At 39.5% G+C, this 20,117-nt stretch overlaps 1 protein-coding gene across 2 annotated transcripts in view; it reads right to left on the minus strand.

The window, feature by feature from the left end:
• Positions 1 to 11,106: 11,106 nt before the first annotated feature.
• The window catches only part of ORC5 (origin recognition complex subunit 5), a 61,824-nt gene continuing 52,813 nt past the window's right edge, over positions 11,107 to 20,117 (minus strand). For both annotated transcript variants that reach the window (XM_072919488.1, XM_004186163.6), the window contains exons 14-15: positions 15,128 to 15,240; positions 11,107 to 11,656 (exon numbers count right to left, since the gene is read on the minus strand). In XM_072919488.1, the coding sequence (XP_072775589.1) occupies positions 11,611 to 11,656; positions 15,128 to 15,240 (159 nt within the window). In that variant the 3' untranslated portion in view covers positions 11,107 to 11,610. The remainder of the gene's footprint in view (positions 11,657 to 15,127; positions 15,241 to 20,117) is intronic.

The following is a 20,117-nucleotide window of genomic DNA, read 5'->3' on the forward strand; positions in this document are numbered from 1 at the left end:
CCATGAGGATCAGGGTGCTGAATCTGTGGGTGCCCCCACGAGCTGGATTGCCCCAGGCATTGCATATTTAGTAGCACAGCTCTCATTTGAGCCCTTGTGTTCCTTACCCAGCAGAAGTAAAAACTGCATTTGTTGGGCACAGGAGGCTGCCTTATCCTTGATGAAGAAACTACTGCTGGAAGAGACACACCACCTTCAAAATCCATACAGCCATGAAGTACTGCTAAATGCAAAATGTGGAGTATTGGCAGCCTAGTGCCAAAGGTGACAAGTTTTGCTCAGCTCCATGCAGCTGCTCCATGCTTTTCAACCTGCCCCAGTTAGAGCCTCAGCTGGGGCCATCTCTGCTGGCTGTTGACTCTGAACATCTGAGCAAATATCTTGTCTCCTTTTGTTGATAGGAGACCACGGTATTCACAGGCCAACTGCACCAGGGCACACATAGGAGATTGGGGTCGAACATTAAGATATATTTAGATAAACTGATCCATAATTGAGCTGTGAAAAGGTCAATTCCATTTCCAGGGATCAAGAGGCAAAGGTGGGCTTTCCTATCATTTACCTCAGGTGGCCTCCTTCAAAACCCACTGGAGTCAGAAAAATTCTTTGGATCTTCCCCTCAAATGCAATTAATCCTCAGAATTTAAAAAACTTATAACGAGAGATCAAAGCTAAAATTTCAGCAACAATGAACTAATCCTCCTGATAACCAAATACGCTTAGTAGCCAAACCCTGGACTGAACCAGCAGGCTTTCCAACAGACTTTTCATCTTCATTTTTCCACAAAGACTAGTGTTAAATTAATGAAGAGACCAGCCTTTGCACTCCCCAGGCTTTATACTTCACCTGTGTTTAAAAAAATAATTCTGAGAGGGGAAACAGCAGGTTATAAGTTTGCACTACATTTATGAACTCTTGCATGCCTCTCTTTGGGACACCCAGAAAAGAAAGGGAATTACTGGATGTATTAGAGAAAATTATGTTAAGAAAATTATGTAAATTAAAAACCAAGCAGTTTATGAGAAAAAGCACTGATGCAGTTTTATCATTTAGGATTCACTTGATACATACAGGGAGAAGGAGAAACGTTCTGTGCACATAAAAGTATTTAACAACAAAGTTCTATTGGTTACAAGTTAGGGCTTCAAAATGCCCACTAACTATAAAGCCTTGTAATGTCTCACCATGTTATTGCCTCTGAGATGTGTTGCCACTTCATGACACATTTTCAGATTGTTCAAAAGCCTACAATGCTAAAGATGTGCTTTCTTCTGCCTGAAATAATGCTTGAGATTTGAGTGAGGGGGTGAATGTGTGGTGTATGCTGCTCATGAATAAAAGATACTCACAGCTAAGCAACCTAAAGTGTTCCTCTCTTAGGGGATTAATTCTATTTACCAGAAAATTTAAATAATAATTTTTAAAGACTGTTTCTTGAAGAGGAGGAATCCAAGTGCTTGAGTAATGCTGGGGATATTTTAGCAGAGGGGATGGCACGGAAGGAGCTAGGGAAAACGTAGAGCCTCGCAGAAATCATGGGACATACTCAGCACGGTCCCTTACCTTAGGCAGAGCCGAGCTCTGTGCAGAGGAACACAAGCACCTGTGCATCCTGCTGGCAGACACAGGGAAACAGAAGCTATGCTGAAAAAAAAATCTGCCTCTTCTACACAGAAGGCTCATGCTATCACTCTGACACTTCAGAGGTGGTTGTGAGAATGGCCCAGCACTGTAGAACTTAAACTCTCTCTGCTTGTGCCTGGAGTGCCCAAGACTAAATTGAGCTCCTGACTACGCCAGTGTCAGAAGGGGTGACCGCTTTGAGCTGAAGGAGATGTCTCACCCACCCCTGCAGGGCTGGCCCAACCCCTCAGGGTGTGCTTGAATCACTGTTGGGCCCTAGTACAGCTTCAGAGGCTGCCCGAGATGTAAAACACCTTGGACACTGACTCCCCAGCAAACAGCCAGCCAGGCATCTTACAGGATTTACTGGGAAAGGTTTGTGCAGGATCAAAGTAGCACAATGGTGACACTGCTCTGCTGAAGAGTAACTTGGAGACTGGCACCCACACTGTGCTGCTGCACACGCACCTGAACACCAGTGACAGGCAGGCAAGAAGGGGAAGCTGTATGAGGAGTGGCTGAGGTCACTTGGCTGGTTCAGACTTGAGGAGACTAAGGGGAGACCTCACTGCAGTTACAACTTCCTTGTGAGGGGAAGAGAAGGGGCAGACACTGATCTCCTCTCTGTAGGGAGCAGTGATAGGACCCACAGGAATGGCCTGAAGTTGTGTTGGGGGAGATTTAGGCTGGCTAATAGAAAAGGTTTTTTACCAAAGAGGGTGGCTGGGCACTGAACAGGCTCCCCAGGGAAGTTGTCACAGGTCCAAGCCTGACAGAGTTCAAGAAGTGTTTGGACAGTGCTCTCAGGCACAGGACATGACTGTGCAGGAAGTGGGACTCAAGGATCCCGACAGGCCCCTTCCAACTCAGCACATTCTGTGATTCTATGAAGACACCAAGAAAAGAGGAACATACTACATATGCTGCTACAGGTAGCTCCCGGCAGCACAACCACTCCATCTACCTGTCTACAACAATACAGTCACTCCAGAGACACCAGACCTCTGGCCACACTGCCCACCTTGGACATGGAGCTCCTGGAGGAAAAGTGAAGGTTGGTATGGAGAGCAGCCACATAGCTCCAGCCCAGAAATACGTGCATGGAGCTAACTGACCTTCCTCACATGAGCAAGGACTTTTCAAATCTGAAAATGTTTCAAATAATATGTTGAGAGACTGCCAGTACTGTTGTGTTTGGCTGAGAAAGAAGACACTACCAGTGCTTTTCAAGTCCCTTTTCAGTGTCACAGAAGTTTACACTCCTGTGCTCTTGGCCAGGCCCACAACCAAGCCTGTGAGTGATGATGTCCCTCTGCTTGCCCCAAGCCTCAGTGGCACAGCCAGGTACAAACAGCTGCAGTGTTACCCTTCACGGAGAGTCCTTGTATGTAACCCCTCAGGAACTGCTCTGTACGTGGCAAGAAAGGGAAGACCCTGTGTATCCACAGCGGTTTTATCCTCCAGACAGTTTTATCTCCTTCATCTTGTAATCCCTAAAGCACAATTTTCTCCTTTCAGCTCTTGAAAGTATTTTTTTCTTTCAGTTTGGCAGCAAATGAACAAACTTATTTTTTGAAGAGTCACAAAAACACACATCCCTGAAAATGTGAGGGGAAAAAAAATGACAAATACTCCTTTTTCTGTGCTGCTTTGGCTCTGCCTGCAGGTTTAGCAAACAGTGGATTGCAATTATAGTTCGAGCATGTATTCATTTTATTGCAGGAAAAACATCAACATGTGTGCTGTATTTTTGCCTTCTAAATGGCAGAGTAAATGCATATCAAACTGAGATGTGATGTATAGTATATCAAGACATTTTGATCCATGCAGCAAAATGAAAAGTATGCAAATTATTAGCAGTTTATACAGGATAAAGTTTTACTATACATAATTTTATGTGCTTGTACAGAGAATCCATAATCCCACTAAGGAAGGGTAAGTCTACCTATAATAAATGAGAGGGGGTTTAGAATAAGAAAACTTTCTAGATTTAAGCCAGTACCTAAAATATGGAGATTAAAAGTAGCACTGGAATATTCCAAATAGCCAAACAAAATAATCACATTTGTTCTTAATGACTGCAGTATTCAGTAGTTTTCATTTTCCCAAGAAATAGTTTGCTTTAAACTCTCTATTTTCTTTTGCCATGTTTCTCACTTAAAAGCCTGTATGAGCTTTTGTACTATTGCCAGGCTTATTTTTTGTTTATATACAGGTTCTTACCATGGAGATATGTCCCTGACATGAAGGCATCCAGTATAGGAAATTACATGCAATGCCTTATTCTTCTAGTTTAATTAATGCTCTGACAACTTGGCAATAAGGCTACAGTGAAGAAAAGATCTCTGTAGGGAACCTCAGGTTTTGAGCAGTAAGAAAGCTGTCAAAATTTTACTATATATCTATAGTAACATATCGAACATCCAAAGATTTCTAGAAGGCATCTGTGGAAAAGAATTCAAAAGAAAGAAACGTTAGCATAAATGATGTTTCTTAACCTGCTAAAAATAAAAGAATGACTTTCTCAGCAGTCAGAGTTGGAACTGGGTAAGCAGCCCATGCTGACTTACTCATTTCAACCAAAAAGAAATTTCAGTTTTTAATGAGCGAGGACCGTTTGACACAAACAGGAAAAAGGATTAGCCCAATCCCTGTTGAGACTGGTTATCTTCTGTGATTTAAACAAGCTGAAGAGTAGATCTGTTCCACACAGTGATCCATGTAACCATTCTAGACCTCTGTGTCCAAACACATGTTCCCAGGTGCTCCAAACTTTGAGTCCTTCTCAGCTGAAAAGCACAACAGCAGCAGCTTGGCACAAAGGCAGGAAAAGGTGTCCTTCCTTTCTCTCCTCTGACTGGTTCAGTAGTTTGTGGAACATCAAAGATGACATCCCCAAAGAGAATCCTACTACTCTAAAGGCAGCTCATAGTCACAGACTTTGGAGCGTCAGAAACTTGTGGTGATCCACATCTTACTGAGAGTATCATTTGATATTCCTGATCTTACTTGTGCTCTTTCACCATCCTCACTTCTCCAGGAAGTTAACAGCACCTGACTTCCTCCACTATGGTCCCTCCAGCTGTGAACATGCAAAGACAGTGCTGTCCTTCCTGATGGATGAGCCACTCTTTAGTTACTGATGGAAAACAGCTGCCCCATATCACGTATCTAATTGTCTTCCATACCAAAAATTGATGAAGTTGTACCATCTGAGGAAAATATAAACCAGACACGTATTTATGTAGCATTCTGAAATCAGGATTTCTGACTCCTATAGTATGAGGGCTAGCAATACAGAGCAGTTTGAATTTTCAGTCTAATCCCCTGCTTCCCCACGTTTTTGGAATGAGATTACTTATTTCTGCAAAGACATCCCAAATGGATCAGAGGGATCAGCTTCAGTTTCTTCAACGGTCTTACTTTAAAAGAAGAAACTGGATGGTGAACAACAGAGGCATTGCTGAGGACAAAATATTTTGCAGAAAGTAACTCTGATTATTTGCACAACCATCATATTTGCTTTTCCTATAATCAACCAAAGAGACCCCTCCGACACTCTGGACATTAGATAAGATTTTTGTAAAGGACTCTAAGCCACTGAGAAGCAAAACACTCAGGATACATAAACACATCTCTCTACTGATAGCTCCAGACATGTTCTATCTTGCTTGAAGTGAAGAGTAGCATTGCAGAAGTTACTTAAGGTTCCTGCACATGCCCCAGCTCCAGGCTCAGTCAAGTGAAAGAGCCTGTGCTGACAGAGAGGAAGCTCCCCTCCCTGGGAGGCAGGAGCTACAGGTTTGTTTACATCACTGGAGAAATCGTGTACTTGTCTTTGGTTGCTCTCCTCATTTTCTCTGAAATTCCCAAACCTCAACATGACACTGTTCTCAGAAAGTTTGAGCAGAACTCCCAGTTATTTGCTGTTGCCTAATGATTTACATCCTTAAGAAATAATCAAAAACAGCATAAAAATGTAAATGTGAGGAAATGGGATGGGTATTCATTCAGCCATGCAGCTGGAATTCAGGAACTGCTGTAATTGCACACGAATAACATAATTTGCCTCCCTTGTAGATGTTTTTGCTTATTCACATCACGTCTTTCAGGGGTGTTGCTGAAGTTCCTATACCCAGCAAGACAAAACAACCACTCTCTGCAGTTGCAATCCCAAGCCTGAGATGTTGAGTTGCTTTAGGATGGCAACACCAGGGCTGGCCTCCAGGGTGGCATCACAGAGCAGGGTACTGATGGCCCAGGAGGGAACTCTCAGTGCACTGGGTGCAATGGCAGAGGAAGAAAAAACCACAGCTGGAATTGTACTGATGGAAACAGGGTAGAGGGAGAAACAGCACTGTCATAAATAATGTACAAACTCTTCAACCAAAGAGAAATGATGCAAACAGTGAGAATATAATCAAGCCTTTTGCCAACAGAGTGGTAAACAACTTTGTTCTCCATCGCCATCTCTCAGGTGGAGAGATGATGACTCTTTTGCTGGATTTTGTAGAAACATGCTCCCTCATCTGGCAAGGTTGTTCTAATGAGAGGTTACTTATGTCACTCTTGGCTACTCTCTTTTCACAACTATTCTCTGACTTGGATTTAGGAGGTGCCTATGTGAAAACCCTCATTACCTACTTGAAGACACAGGAAGTGCTCAGCTGCTGAATGTATAGGCTGAATGTTCCAATGTATAGGCTCCAAGAAAGCCTGCTAGCAAAGCTCAATTTCCCAGCCCTCCCAGCCCTCTTTTATTCCTCTGAACTCAACTATCTGAAGAAGGTACATGAAATAATGCGCAGCACATATTTCCCTGAACAAGAATCAAATAAAGACAAGAAAGTATTTGCATATTAGAAATCCTGTTCTCTAGAAAATCTGTCTGCCAGGAAAATGGAACATATGTGCTGAATGAATTTAGGCAAAGCTGCACCTTTACTGTGCTGCTTAAGAAAAAGCACATTTAATACATCAGTCTGAGACTTGACATGGGCTTTTCATCAGCATTTCATCAAAACGGAACAAATATGAAATACGAACACCAGTACAGCATGAATGGTTCAAAATACTGCAGGAAGGTTTTGGAAAATGACCTTGCTGAAGCCAAACACCTGCCCTCAAGTACATAACAGATACCTCTCCAAATACCCAAACAAGTCTTGTCAGGACAGAAGGCAGTATGTGGCAACAGGTTAATTGAATAATGCACACCTGCACCACAGGGGCACAGACAGCCCACAGCAGCATCCCCTGTGGGACGTCAAGCCCAGAAGTTCGCTGTGCTTCTGGTGCAGATCTCTGCAAGAACCATTTCAAAAAATATCACACAGTTGCAGTGGGAGGGTACAGGAAGAAACAGAGCAATACAGAAGTCTGGCAGAGCTCTAGATACGTCAAAACATCAAAGCTGTCAAAAGGGCAAGTTCATCACAACTTCATCTCAAAGGAAAGCCCAGCCTGTTTCCCTACTGGAGTTGTCCAGCTGCCTACCCAAACAGGAGGGTATTTTCTTTTAGTAGTTTGCTGCCTGTTGGTGGTAATTCCCTTGGAAGAGCTGTATACAAAATCCTTTTTGGCAACTGCAACAGACCAGTGGAAATGATTTCTTACCAAATGTAGTTTGAACCAAATGAAAAAAGAGTTAGGGATATTACTTCTGCTTTGGAAAAATGGGGCACCGCTCACTGGCTGAGGGGGAGGGGCTCTAAGTACTAAGTACAACACTTCAAACATTAAGTCTACTGGTGATACTTTGGACATCATGTTCCCACTCCAAGACTTCCTGCTTACAGTCAGACATTCACTTGTTCAACAGCATGGAAACACCTCCATCCACGAGCTGCTTGACTGCCCAGTGTTGGTCCTACTTTAATACCATCCTTCTGAGCTCCTTGATATCAGACACCTGGGTGAATACTTGGCTATTCAAATACATGGATGATATACTGCTCATGTCCAATAACAAGCAGTATGGTATTTGTCTGTGTTTTGTTTTGCATAGACACTGCCACTGAGCTGTGGCTTTTTAAAGACATAAGTTTTCAGGAAAACATAAATATGGTCATTGTAATTGTACTTCTGGAGTTTCAATTTTTCTGGCATACACAATTTCTGTACTGTTTTCAGATTTATTCTTTAAATGGTTTTAATAAACATGCACAAAAATAAAGTATCAAGAAGTTACCCTTATCTGAGTATTGTACAATTCATTTGAATCCACTTGTTCATAGCGAAAGATCTCACAATGAAGCTGAGATAAAAAGCACACTGTTTTGCTATTAATCTCCCATTCAATTTTCTAGTGAAGCCATTCCAGTATCTACAAACACATAAAAATCTTGTATTGTCTATGATTAGACTTGCTAATCAAGCTGTATCTTTATCCCAATGCATATTTACCAGCCATTATGAGGTTCTTTTCTAAGTTATGCCATTCTGTCATTCAGAAAACTGGAGAAGTTACTTCACCTCTGGTAGGATTTACTTCTGAATGGAGTACATCTCCTGTTCCCCAACAGTCTGGACTGACCAGAACACACAGTACACCAACCTCCAGGCAGCCCTCAAGAACCTGCCATTTCTCACTCTTTCCTGCCATCTCAGCCAGTACAAGTGCAGAGGGAATACCTAATCCTGAGATACTTAACTGGGTATATTTAGCCCATGGGTCACAGACATGTCATATCACCTATATTCCTGCTGGAAATCCTGTCCTTCACACTATTCTTCTGGCATGGCTGGCTGTTCCAGTTATGAGAAGAAAACATAGTAGCTGATGGGCCTTGTCCAAATAATACTTGGTGGATACTGGAAAAATGTTACCAATGGCAAGAATGAATGCGTTTTTACACAGTGTACAGAAGCATCAGAACTCAGAAGGAACTGAAATAAACAATGTATTTCTTTATCTCATCCCAAAAGAGTCAATAGCTACAGGAACTGTTACAGTAGAAGCAGCAGGTTCCAAGATAACCAAAGTAAGACAAATCACTGTCCAAAAAGAATGAATCAACTAATGCATTACATGCTGATGCAGCCTTGCAAGCCTTCTTAACAAATAAAATCTCCATGTTATGCGCATGAAAATGCACCTGTTGATGAAGCCAGAGCTATTCAAGGGTACTAATCTCTTTGCAACTGCTGTATGATAGCTGCATTTCTTTTTCCATTGCTTTATCCTTGTAAGAACAAGCTCCAGCCCCTGTTAATGTTTGGATCAGCCACTGGAGAAAAGCACTGTAAGTCTGTAATTTTTTTCAGTATTCTCATGCTTTGTGACTCAGGAATTATGAAAAAAATCGGCTATTTTTCAAATACATACTGCAGCACTAAGGTACTGAAGGTTTTCTGATTAGTTAAACTATCTTGCTCTACATTGTTTGCACAGTTCTCAAAACCACCTGTAGAAGAGGTGAAATCCTGGCCCAGGGGAGGCTAAAAGAAGCCTCATCCATGAAAACGGGGTCTTAGAACAGAATATTGCTAAGGTATCTAGTAAGAAACTCAGCAGTAATTTATAAACTCATTGACATGGCTATATAGAAATATTTCTAGTTTGTCAGAATAAATCCTACTATTCATCATCAGCCTAGTTATAGCCTACATCAATCATTTGCACTTCAGTCACCTTGTTCATTCTCATACTCTGCTGATTCAGCTTTAAATTTTATTTCACTGATAGGAGTCTTTCACAAAGGTCAAAAAAGTGCCTTCAAAGTAAGGAGAGTGGCTGTGTCTAATGAATCCTCAGTTACTACTCCTTCTCTAGTTAACCTCATTTCAGTCAAATTAACTACATTCCACAAAAATTAGTTTCCTTATCCTTTGGATTACACTGGAAATAATCACCAGTACTCGTAAGGCTAATATAGAATAAATTAGACTGAAAAAAATATCAGCAGCACCAAGTTTTCTCACTGCTTAATTTCTAGGACCTTTATTTTATATCTAATTTGTGCTCCAACTTTGGAGCTGAAGAGTTTTGAGGGTCTGGTCTATTTGGTGGGAATGACTGGGATCACTGAAAATGAAATTTTGTGACTCAAGTTTTGTAGCACTTAACAAATCAGTATCAGCCCCATCATGTTTCATATATCAAATTCTAATCCAGATCAGAAATTACTACTGCTACTCTTTTAAAGGGACTAGCTGACAATTAAATACCTCAAAACTTCTTTCCACTACAAAATGCAGCCCCAGGTAGTCATACAGGAGATCCACAAGAGCCTAGCTCAGCCCAGCACTAGCCCTAAGTTAGAAAGGCACTGTAAAATTTAGCCCAAAGTTCACTTTATGGACATTTTTATAAGTAAAACCAAAAGCAGGTAGTAAACATTTTGAAACAGGCTATATATTTACATGCAAGCACTTCAGTAAGTGTGACAAATGTTGCCACCTCATGGACAGGTGCAGGGTTTGATCCAGCTCAGCGGTAGGAAGGAAAACACATCACGGAGATGACTCATTGCTGCCCTTTCACACTCCCCTGAGGGAGGGAGGAAGCCAGAGCTTGGCCAGAAGGATGCTTTTGTCACTTGGGTCTGAATCCAGAAGTATGGCTACAGATCCACAATTGGGGGAAATAAAAGAAAACAACAAAAGTAGAAAACAAAAACTAAGAAAGAAATAAAAAAGAAAAAAAATAAAGAAGAATAAACAGAACACAAGAACACATGTTCAGAGTATTTGATAATTTCTAATATAAGAGCAAGGGGGGAAGACTCATGATTTTTCCCTGAAAAAAAGCCCATAATGTTCAACTTAGAATGTGGCATGGTCTTTTACTCTCAAACAGTCAAAGGTGAGCACTGAAGAGTAAAACATCCAAGTAACAGGCTGTGGGACCCGGAGTTTTCAAGAGGGTTACTGATATCTTCAGATTCATGAATACAATTACCTCCAACTGGACTAGGGGATTTTCATGCTCCATAAATTGCGTATCTCCTATTTGTAATCTGCAATTGTAGTGTATTCCATCAGGTATTTCCAAGGACAAAGTTTTATGTTACAATACCACATCGGTTATTCACTGTTCCACTACTTTTGGGAATTGCTGCAGAAAGACTCTGTCACCTGTTGAATTTCTCCCTTCCTGATAAAAAGACAGCTGTGCCATCCTCCTCTGCAGGACAGAGGTGTTGCAAAAGCCATTACGTTGTGTGCATGTTAAAAGTAGGTCCATTCCACAAGGCACTATAATTATCACTTCCTGTAACTGGATGAGCATGAAAGAACTATAGAATTTTGAAGCAAAAATAAAACATTTCAAGTTTGTCATAGGGATAGAAGTTTAAGAATCAATTATTTTTTTTAAACAGAGGTTCGTAAAAATACATTCGCAGTCAATATTTATGAATGGTCTGAAAAAGACAATATGGTGACTAATTGGGAGTTTCCTACCATCGTGATCTCCATATAACAGGGTAACAGTCTGCCTACATACTACTGAACAGAAAGAAGAATTTGTACCAGCTGGATTTTAAAATATGTTCTTATGTTTATTATACTTTGCTATTCCACTCTCCTAAAATGGTGGCCTCGGGAAAAGCTGCTTTGGCAGGCAACTGCAAAGATTCCTGTGGAGAGGAAGTGAAAAGACTGGGCATACAAACAACGGCTGCTGCCATGTTCAAAGCACTGGGGAGAGTTCATAGAGCAAAATGCAGTCCTAAGTAAATGGGTTTCAGGCAATTTCAGTGTTAAGATAACATCATTAAGACTAGAACAGATTGTGCTCAAACCCTGCTGTTTATAATTAACACATTGCTTCCAAATACTCCAGGGTCCCTGGTAAATAGTCCTCTGCTCAGATCCACCCAGACCAATCAGAGTATTTTCATCAGGTTCCATGCTGGGCCAGCACCTGTTTGGACAAATCCAAAAGAGCCAAAATACTCTTCTTTCTGGCCAGCCAAGTAAAGAGATGAACACAGCTTGCCTTAGTCATTGTCACAGTGTCCATATGGCTGTGAAGCTTGTTTTCACAAGAAATCGTACAAGTACTTTATTATGTCGAAGTTCACGGTCCTATAAACAAAAACACAGTATATTAGAGCAATCATCTTAACAGTGCTAAGACTTTAACCTGTTTGGAGACAGCACATGCAGGACATTCTGCACAATCAAAATCAAGCAATTCCCCAAAAGAAATGCAAGCAAGGATTAATGAATTTTTAATTTCTCTCGTTATTTACAATACCCCTCTTCTGATTATTTCAACTTTGCAAAATTCTAGAAAAGAAGTATAGCAACTTCCTAGTAAAGTCAGGAAGACTCTTATTTAAATAATGAAAAAAAGTATTAATAAGATTATATTTTCGTATGGCAAACTTGATGTTCTAGTTGGTGATGCAAAGCAACAACCTTTTATGCTACTGAATGTTTTGTTCATCTCCCAATCCACCTGTTTTAGCATGTACTCCTTCATCTGCACTCATTTGGAGCCTGTGTTCTTTCAGTCTTGACAGTAGTTGACCCACGTTCATAGCTAAATTTGAAAAATCCAAGAATGCCAATCAATGGGATAGAAGATTTTAATGTACACTTTTGTACTTTAATGGCAGGCAAAATGAAACAGCAGTAGAATAAAGCATATAATTATTTTTTTTGTCTCTAAACTCATTCATCTATACAATCCAACACTCAGACTTTAGGGTTTACTGTTTGAATAAATAATGCAAATTGCTGCATATAATGACAAGTATAAAATTAAAAGGGTTTTTAAAAAAAGTATTCAATGATGCAAAAATAACTGCTAACAATACTAAGTGAGATTAGCTAGCTGAATTCTTATTGTTGGACTACAATCATTTAATATTCTCTGTTCATGCATCAGCCTGTAACCCACTTTTCAAAAAGTTTTTATAAAACATCATTTTTGACAGAGAAAAGTTTAGAAATCTCTAAGATACGTTACAGGAAATACTCTGTTGGAGTCTATTTATTAGTCCAGTGACAAATTTAAAGACATTAACTGCCACTGTTAAACTTACATGACATTGTGTCACTCAAAAAAAGAGCTTTAATTACAAGGTTTTCCACAATAACAAAATCATACACTAACAAATGTTGACCTTATCAACTAAATGAAACAGAGTTGTCTTGTCATAACAACTGGGTTTATTACAGACTTTTTGAAAAGATCCATTCTATTCAATAAACACTAAGAAAGCCCTACATCAGCTAGAGAAAATTAATGAACTTAGGTTTGAAATTCTTAAAACAGAAAATTATTTCTAACAAAGAAACATCTGACTTTACCTTCAGCCAAATGTTTACAACTATGTGGTAAAACACAGAGATGTTTCTACAAAGACAGTACTTGCCACAGAATAGAGCCAGACGTGAGGTTCCATGGTAAAAAAGAGACCATGCACTTCAGCAGTTACCACATTAAAAGCCACCAGAAGGAGACACAAATTTTTAACTCTTTTCCAGAAACAGGTGGCTTTTTTTTTTTTTTAAGTGCAAAGTTCACTTTTGCTTAAAAAACACAGAAAATGAAATGACAATCTGAACAGCTTGAATGGGGGCAGGGAGGGAGCATCCTTTTCTGTCCCATTCTTTGCACTCCTCAGCCTTCAGTTAGGAAATATGCTGAAGCAAAAAGGCTGAGATGGTAACCAGGCCAACATATCTGATGAATTTTAGTGAGTAACAAACTTATTTTAGTACCATTGCAGTAATAGAGAAAGAAGAATAAGAAGATGGGTTGCTTACTTGGTATGTATTTTGGCTGAAATTTCATAGTAGTTCCCTCTCTGTGACAAATACAACCAAAACTATTGCACACACAGGAAACGAAATTTCTTAAAGCATGGAAGATCAGGCCTTCATCCTATAGCTAGTAGCCCCACCCAGAGAAGACAGAAGCTCATTCTAATGAGTTCATAAAACCTTGTTTCTTTTACAGGTCATCCTCTTTAACATTTAATAAGTCCTGTGGTCTGAAAAGTGGTTTTAATAAAAATTGTAACAAAGGAACAAAGCAAGATTTTAAAAAAGGGAGAAACAGGAGAAAAGCAGAACAGGCCAAGTTTAATATCAATCAATCAATCAATCAGATTTAAATAGTCCTATCTAGATATCAAAAAAAGACCTCCAAAGTACTTTTGGAGAAAAAAAGAATTGCTTTCTTCCTCATAACATTTAGGGAAAGTCAGTTTATATACATACATATATATACACACATACACACACACACATCAGACCTAAAGGAAAGCAAGCTAAAAACCTACCGTGCACAGAGGCTTGAAGTGACAGTGTCTCTGGTACTACAAATACTTTCTCCAGTAAGCAAGAGCTGCATGGCACTGGTTTTGGTCCTGTTTTCTGGCTGTCTCTACTTTCCAGCAACTTTAAGACAGTCATTGAAACGTCTAAGGATGTCAAAGTTGCAAGGAAAGGGCTGTCAACTATCCCAATTCAAGGATATATCCCAATGTATAACTGTATACACAGTGATCCATGTTGCTGAGCAGATGGTCTGCTGTGCTTGGTTCCAGGGGGAGCTTTTTCAGGGCATCACTCACAAAGTGACTTTAATGCTGGGAATAGCAAACTGACATAGCAAAGCTGTGGAGGTCCTGGCAGTGTGGTCCAGCCAGACCTCAGCCAGACAAAGTTTCATTCTACAGCCTGTCCAACTGAAAACTGAAGTAAGTATATCTGTTGCATTTACTGACAAGGCTACTGGACATTAAATAGCTCATGTGCACTAAGGATATGGAATACAGCCTACACCTCAGGTTGTTCTTTAGTCCCACATTACAGAGAAGAGTTGGCTGTGAGAACATTTCTCCCTTTTGACACATGTCATTCCTGGGCTCTGTTCTGATTACAGACTGTTTATCCAAGACTTGCTAATAAGGTGGCAGCAACAGGTAAAATAGGACACATAGGCCTGATTGTTACCCTTGTATTGCATGTATTTCTGTCTGCAAATTATTGCCATCTCTCCTGATGGATCTCAAACTGTTCTCAGACTTCACAACTGAAGGCTCTGGATAAACAAACATTCCGATGTTCTTATATCCATTTACTAAATTAGCTTGTATTAATAACAGATCTCACAAGACAGTCTACATGCATGAATTCCTATAACCTGTGTAGTTTTTATATCATACACACAACACTGTTAAGAACCAAATATAATTTCAGATTCAAATACCATAATGTGCTTTTTGGTAATGAAATGGACTGACATTTTAGAGCAGTATTTTCACATGAAGTCCCTGACCTTTACTAAGCACAAAGACAGTATGTTACTGTAACACATACTGCCACTGTAACATAAATCATTTTCAAAACAGGAATGGACTATACTTACCTTGCATACAACATTTCTCATCAATAACACAACTTATTCAGTCATTCTTAGAAAATATCCACAGGTTTTCTATTCTGGTCTGCAAAGAGCTATAGACTGAGCAAACACTTAGTTTGAAGTCTCTTTCAAGTCAGCACATGCAATAATAAATGAACTCTTAACAGGCTCACCGGGCAATAGCTCTGATGAAGTCCAGAGATACAGTACATTTGTATCGTGGTCCATCAAGCTGGTCATTCTGGCCAACCACAGACAGCAGCTGCAGCGTCACAAGGGAGGTGATCTACGGACAAGAGACACAAGTAATGTTAGTGATTTTTGGTGACATGAATAGCAGTGGCCAATTTATTGTTTTGTTTGTTTTTTGGGCTTTTTTTTTCCATTTGGCATAATTCCCATTTTTCTCTGGAAAGTCACTCTTACTTGCTCATTGTTCACTTCCACATAGCTCTGCAGCTAGAAAAACCCAGGAATGTACACATATCTTGCCATTACATTTTCAGCATCAACAGTGGTAGACAAAGGCTAAACCCTTCATCCTTCATATCAAAAGTTATCCTGGAGTTTTGAACAGAGGAACAGGAATAATAGGCATGAGCTGAGCATTTTCCAAATCCCTGCCTGACAATCAGGAAGGACTAGGATTTTCTTTCCTATATCCCTGAAAATGGCCTTTTGAACTTTCTCACTCAATGTTGGATATTCCTGTGCCAGATCATATCACATTTTGAACACATGGATGTTTCACTCTACTCCAGATAAAGAGGAATTTGAAGGGTGGGAAGAAAAGGCTGGAAGATTGTGTGCTTAAAAAGAGCAGGGTCTGAGTTGAGAGAAATTTGCCTACAAACACACATAGAATGTCTTGACAGAGCCATTGATTATTTTACCAAAACAGCAATGTACCAGCATACTTTTTTCCCTTTGTTCCTCCAGTAATGGCTGTGGTACTACTGAAGTGAACTCATGGGGTGTCACCACTGAAAACAGCCAGCCCATTCTGACTCAGGTAGGAAGAGACACTGTAGTGATTCCATTATCTCCTCACAGATACCAGGGAAAGAAAGAAGTAAAGGCAGAAAAGAAAATTTTTCCCTGACCTTTGCAATAGATACCACAGACAATTCAGGGCAATGAGGTTATATTCTGTGACAAAATGGTATCTGGCCACAGGTTTAATTTTCAAAAAACCAGCCAACCATGACCTACTTCTGAGTAATTATAATACGACAGTAAGGAATTTCTCAAGAATAATGTATTTCAGGAAAAAAAGTGTCAGTTCAAATGTTCAAGGAAGCACATTGCTGCAAAAAGCATAGGCAAGTTGTTACCAGTATCAATAAAAAAATAATTCTAATTCAGTAATAACCCCACTCTTTTGCTGGAAGTACACTTGGTTTTCAAATTTGTGACAGTGCTTGTAGGAGGCAGAAATAATATAACAGAAAAAAATTACACCTACCTATGGAGAATAGAAAAAAATATGGTACCCAAAATGAACTACTTTTTTTTAACAGCCTGCACTTTCTTTCATAGCATGAGACAACAACAGTTTGGATGGCAAAATTCTGAAAAGTCTTTGGAGTTTAAGGAATGTTCATCTACACATAGTCACAAAGACAAATTCCATTTACTTTATTCAGATCTATCTATAAATTACATGGTTTATCAAATTTTAGCATTGACAAAATTAAAAAAATTGAACTCAGTATACGGCAAATGGCGCAGATTCTAGTTCATTAATTACTTTGGACATATCACTGGATTGGGAAAAACCTTAAACTTGTCAGGTTTTTGATTCTTAAAATATTCATGAGAGTACATTTTTCTCCATTCTTCATTCAACAAAGCCCATATTCATTATGGAGGAATCTGCTGTAATAACTGCACCCAGGTGCATCAATACTGGCAAATCACTTCTGCACTGCACACTTGCAGCTGGTCTCACATTCAGAAATCACCAGTGAAGGAATAGCAGGAGGGTTCTTGAAGTTCCTTATGACCACAGAAAAAGCCTGCACAGTTTGGAAATCCATCTCAGTTTTATGTAGGATGTAATCATCCTACATAATGTCACAAATGCTCCAGCAATTCTTCAACAAATTCTACATTTTCTTTTCTAACTAGCACCAAGAGCTCTGCAAGTAACACAAGGTCAGCATTGTAAAACTCCTTGCTAAAGGCTGACTCAAGACATTGAACATCAGACTGGACACTAAGTTTCACAAATGTTCTTGGCTTAAGAAATTAACATAAAGACTCGAATACAATATTACAAGATAAAGTTAATTATTACAAGACAATTAAAGAGTAGCTTTACTCTTTATGAACAGGGTAATGACCTATTTAGGACACTGCAACATTTCACTTATTTCTTTCACAATCCTTAATAAATGTCAACACAGGGAAGCAAGTGCAGAAACAGCAAGTTCTGACCTTGAGACCACTTAAAAAGACAGAACTGCCATTTTCGATTCATGCAGGCAAGAAACAGCTTTGTCTCCAAAGAGGCTCAGTAGAGACCAAGGGAAAGAACATGTATCTAAGAGGAGTAAGCAGGGACCAGCTCTCCTACAGACAGCCAAAAGTTAGAAGCTAAAATACCCAACTCGTTAGTCTTTGGAGTAGAATTCAACATGTGGTAGTTACAGATGCCTGGCCTGTACATGGAGAAAGGCAGAGATCCCCAAAGGACAAGTTCTAAAGCCTGCCTGCTGAGGGGGCAGCAGCCTGGAACTTTGGTTACACAGCTTTTTCAGTGGGTTCAGGGAGAATCAAAACCAGCAACAGAGTTCAAAAAGCAATGACTTCTAATTTTTTCTTGCTATATATAATATAGCAGGAAAGTTCTGCTGTCAGCCACAGAAATGGACAAGACATCTATTTTGTGCAATAAATTGATAGAAAATACTGAATTGTGGTAGATGTGGAATTATTAAGTTTCTCTAATATTCTGTGCTGAATCCAGACCAAATAAATAAAAGATGATTGTCCTCACCAAATGGTTTAGAAGTCTTCTGGGACACAGAAGGCCCAAATCCCTTCTGACACAAGAGGCTTGACCACTTCTGCTGAATGTCTGACAGATAACTGGAGTGGGAGCAAAGGAAGGAAGAATAGAAAGCCATGTACAGTATTAAATCATCACCAGACCTAACTTGCACTCTGCTTCTGAAGCTGAACTATTTTGCATAAAATTGCAATCTCTCTGGGCCTACCCAGGACATGTACCTGGTAAAGCAGGATACAGTGGAATGAACTGAGTTTAAGACAGCATATTTGTAGCATAATTTTAAAATTCACCAGTATTCATGTCTTGTTAACACTTCAGTTCCAGGTACCACCTATAACTTAAGCACTAAAAAACAATTACTACTTCAAAAGTTTCAGGTATTATAAAACTTTGGAGGCAATATGTTCTTAAATTAAGACACATCAAAAGTTTGAAACACAGATGGGAAAATATGAATGCAATGCCAAACTAATTGCACTTAGCGAAAAATACACCACTGCTTTTGAAATATTTTTTAACTTTTTTTTTTTTTTAAATATCATGGGTACAGTGGCTCCATTTCATTATCACAAAAGCTTGAGAAGAAACATCTGGCAAGAACAGACTAGAAACAAACCAGAAAAACTGTGTGGGTGATATAAGAAAGGATATTTATTGAGAATCTTCTGAACAAAAAAAATTACATTTGGAAGAAAAATGCTAGTTATTTGTAAAATTACTTAAATTGGTGATGATTTAATACTTGCAAAAATTAACAATTAAATGAAATTTTCTACAGGAATAGCAAGAAAATCTGAAAAAAAAAAAACCCTCTCTGATCTGAAAGATGTAGAGAAACGGGTTTTATCAGTATATTTAAAAATAAGTGATGATGGAACTTGCTTTGAAATGCATTTGTGTGAGAAACCAGCAGATGAAATCTTGGATTCAAGGTGAGAATAATCATAAAAGCACAGCAGATAATTGTTCCCAGGAGGAAATGACCTCTCAGATTGCTTCTGGAGATTCACTGGTCAAACACGGACATTGAAACCTCTGGAAAAAACAAGCAACCCACAAGCCATCCTCTAAGGCAGCTTTTTTCCTATCAGCCTGGACTAACAGATGGGCCTTGCACCATTCCCCAAGCAGACACAAAGACTGGCTTTGTGAGCACATGGTTGTATGGAAGTGAGGATTCCAGAAGGAAGGGCTGTCTGCTGAGAAAGGCCGGGCTCTTCCCGAGGACACCACAAGAAGCCAGAAAATACTCACTGAGGTGCAAAACATGAGCAGAATTAGAACCGATGACACAGGGAAACGCATGGTTAATTTGGGGAAGCAATGACAGACTATCTAGGGGAGAGTCTGGACAAAATGTGGGATGTATCTCAAATCTATAGGATAAAACTAAACAGAAAATGATGCTGACTATTTGGGGAGGAGGGGAAGCTGCTTCCTCAGAGATGTGACTGAAATCTCACCAAGTGTACATTTTAAACTGGACTGGAAAAATACTAATGAAAGGAGGATAAATTTCAAACCAGCAAAAATATACTAGATGATCTGTGTGGGTTTTTTTCATCTCCACAGTTTATTATTCAATTATCTTGTGCAAGATGTAAAATTTATTCTAACTCTTCAGTCTGGCTTACTGTCACACACAGATTCTGAATGTCAAACGTATCAAGAAACAAAGAACTTTCCATATTCAGCACTGTCAGACAAGGATACTACACTCTTCCAGAGTCACATGAATGGTGCTTTGCAGCACCATCATCCCATAGCTCTCAAAGCCTCTGCACTTCATCAAAACCTACCCCTGCCAGCAGTCACATTTGGGCACATGGAAAATCTTTGCTACGCTACACGGCACTTGGAACACCCAATACCATTTACAAAACACATTGCAGTCAAAATGACTGTGCAATACTCTCCTGGAGTTAAATTCAATGACCCTAGTGCAAATTATGTCAGCATAAAAAAACCTGCTCAAAATTATTCTAATGAAAATTATAGCCAGAATATGCTCATATGTCAGCCTTGTTTGAAAAGCTTGCACAGAAAAATAACCATGTAACATTACAACAATATGCATTTGTAACAGCACTTGATAAAAACTGTTTTTATAAATTTATTAAAAATAAATCAACACATTTTTCTGAATG

Source organism: Taeniopygia guttata, chromosome 1A (assembly GCF_048771995.1).
Source record: "Taeniopygia guttata chromosome 1A, bTaeGut7.mat, whole genome shotgun sequence".
Taxonomy (NCBI): Eukaryota; Metazoa; Chordata; class Aves; order Passeriformes; family Estrildidae; genus Taeniopygia; species Taeniopygia guttata.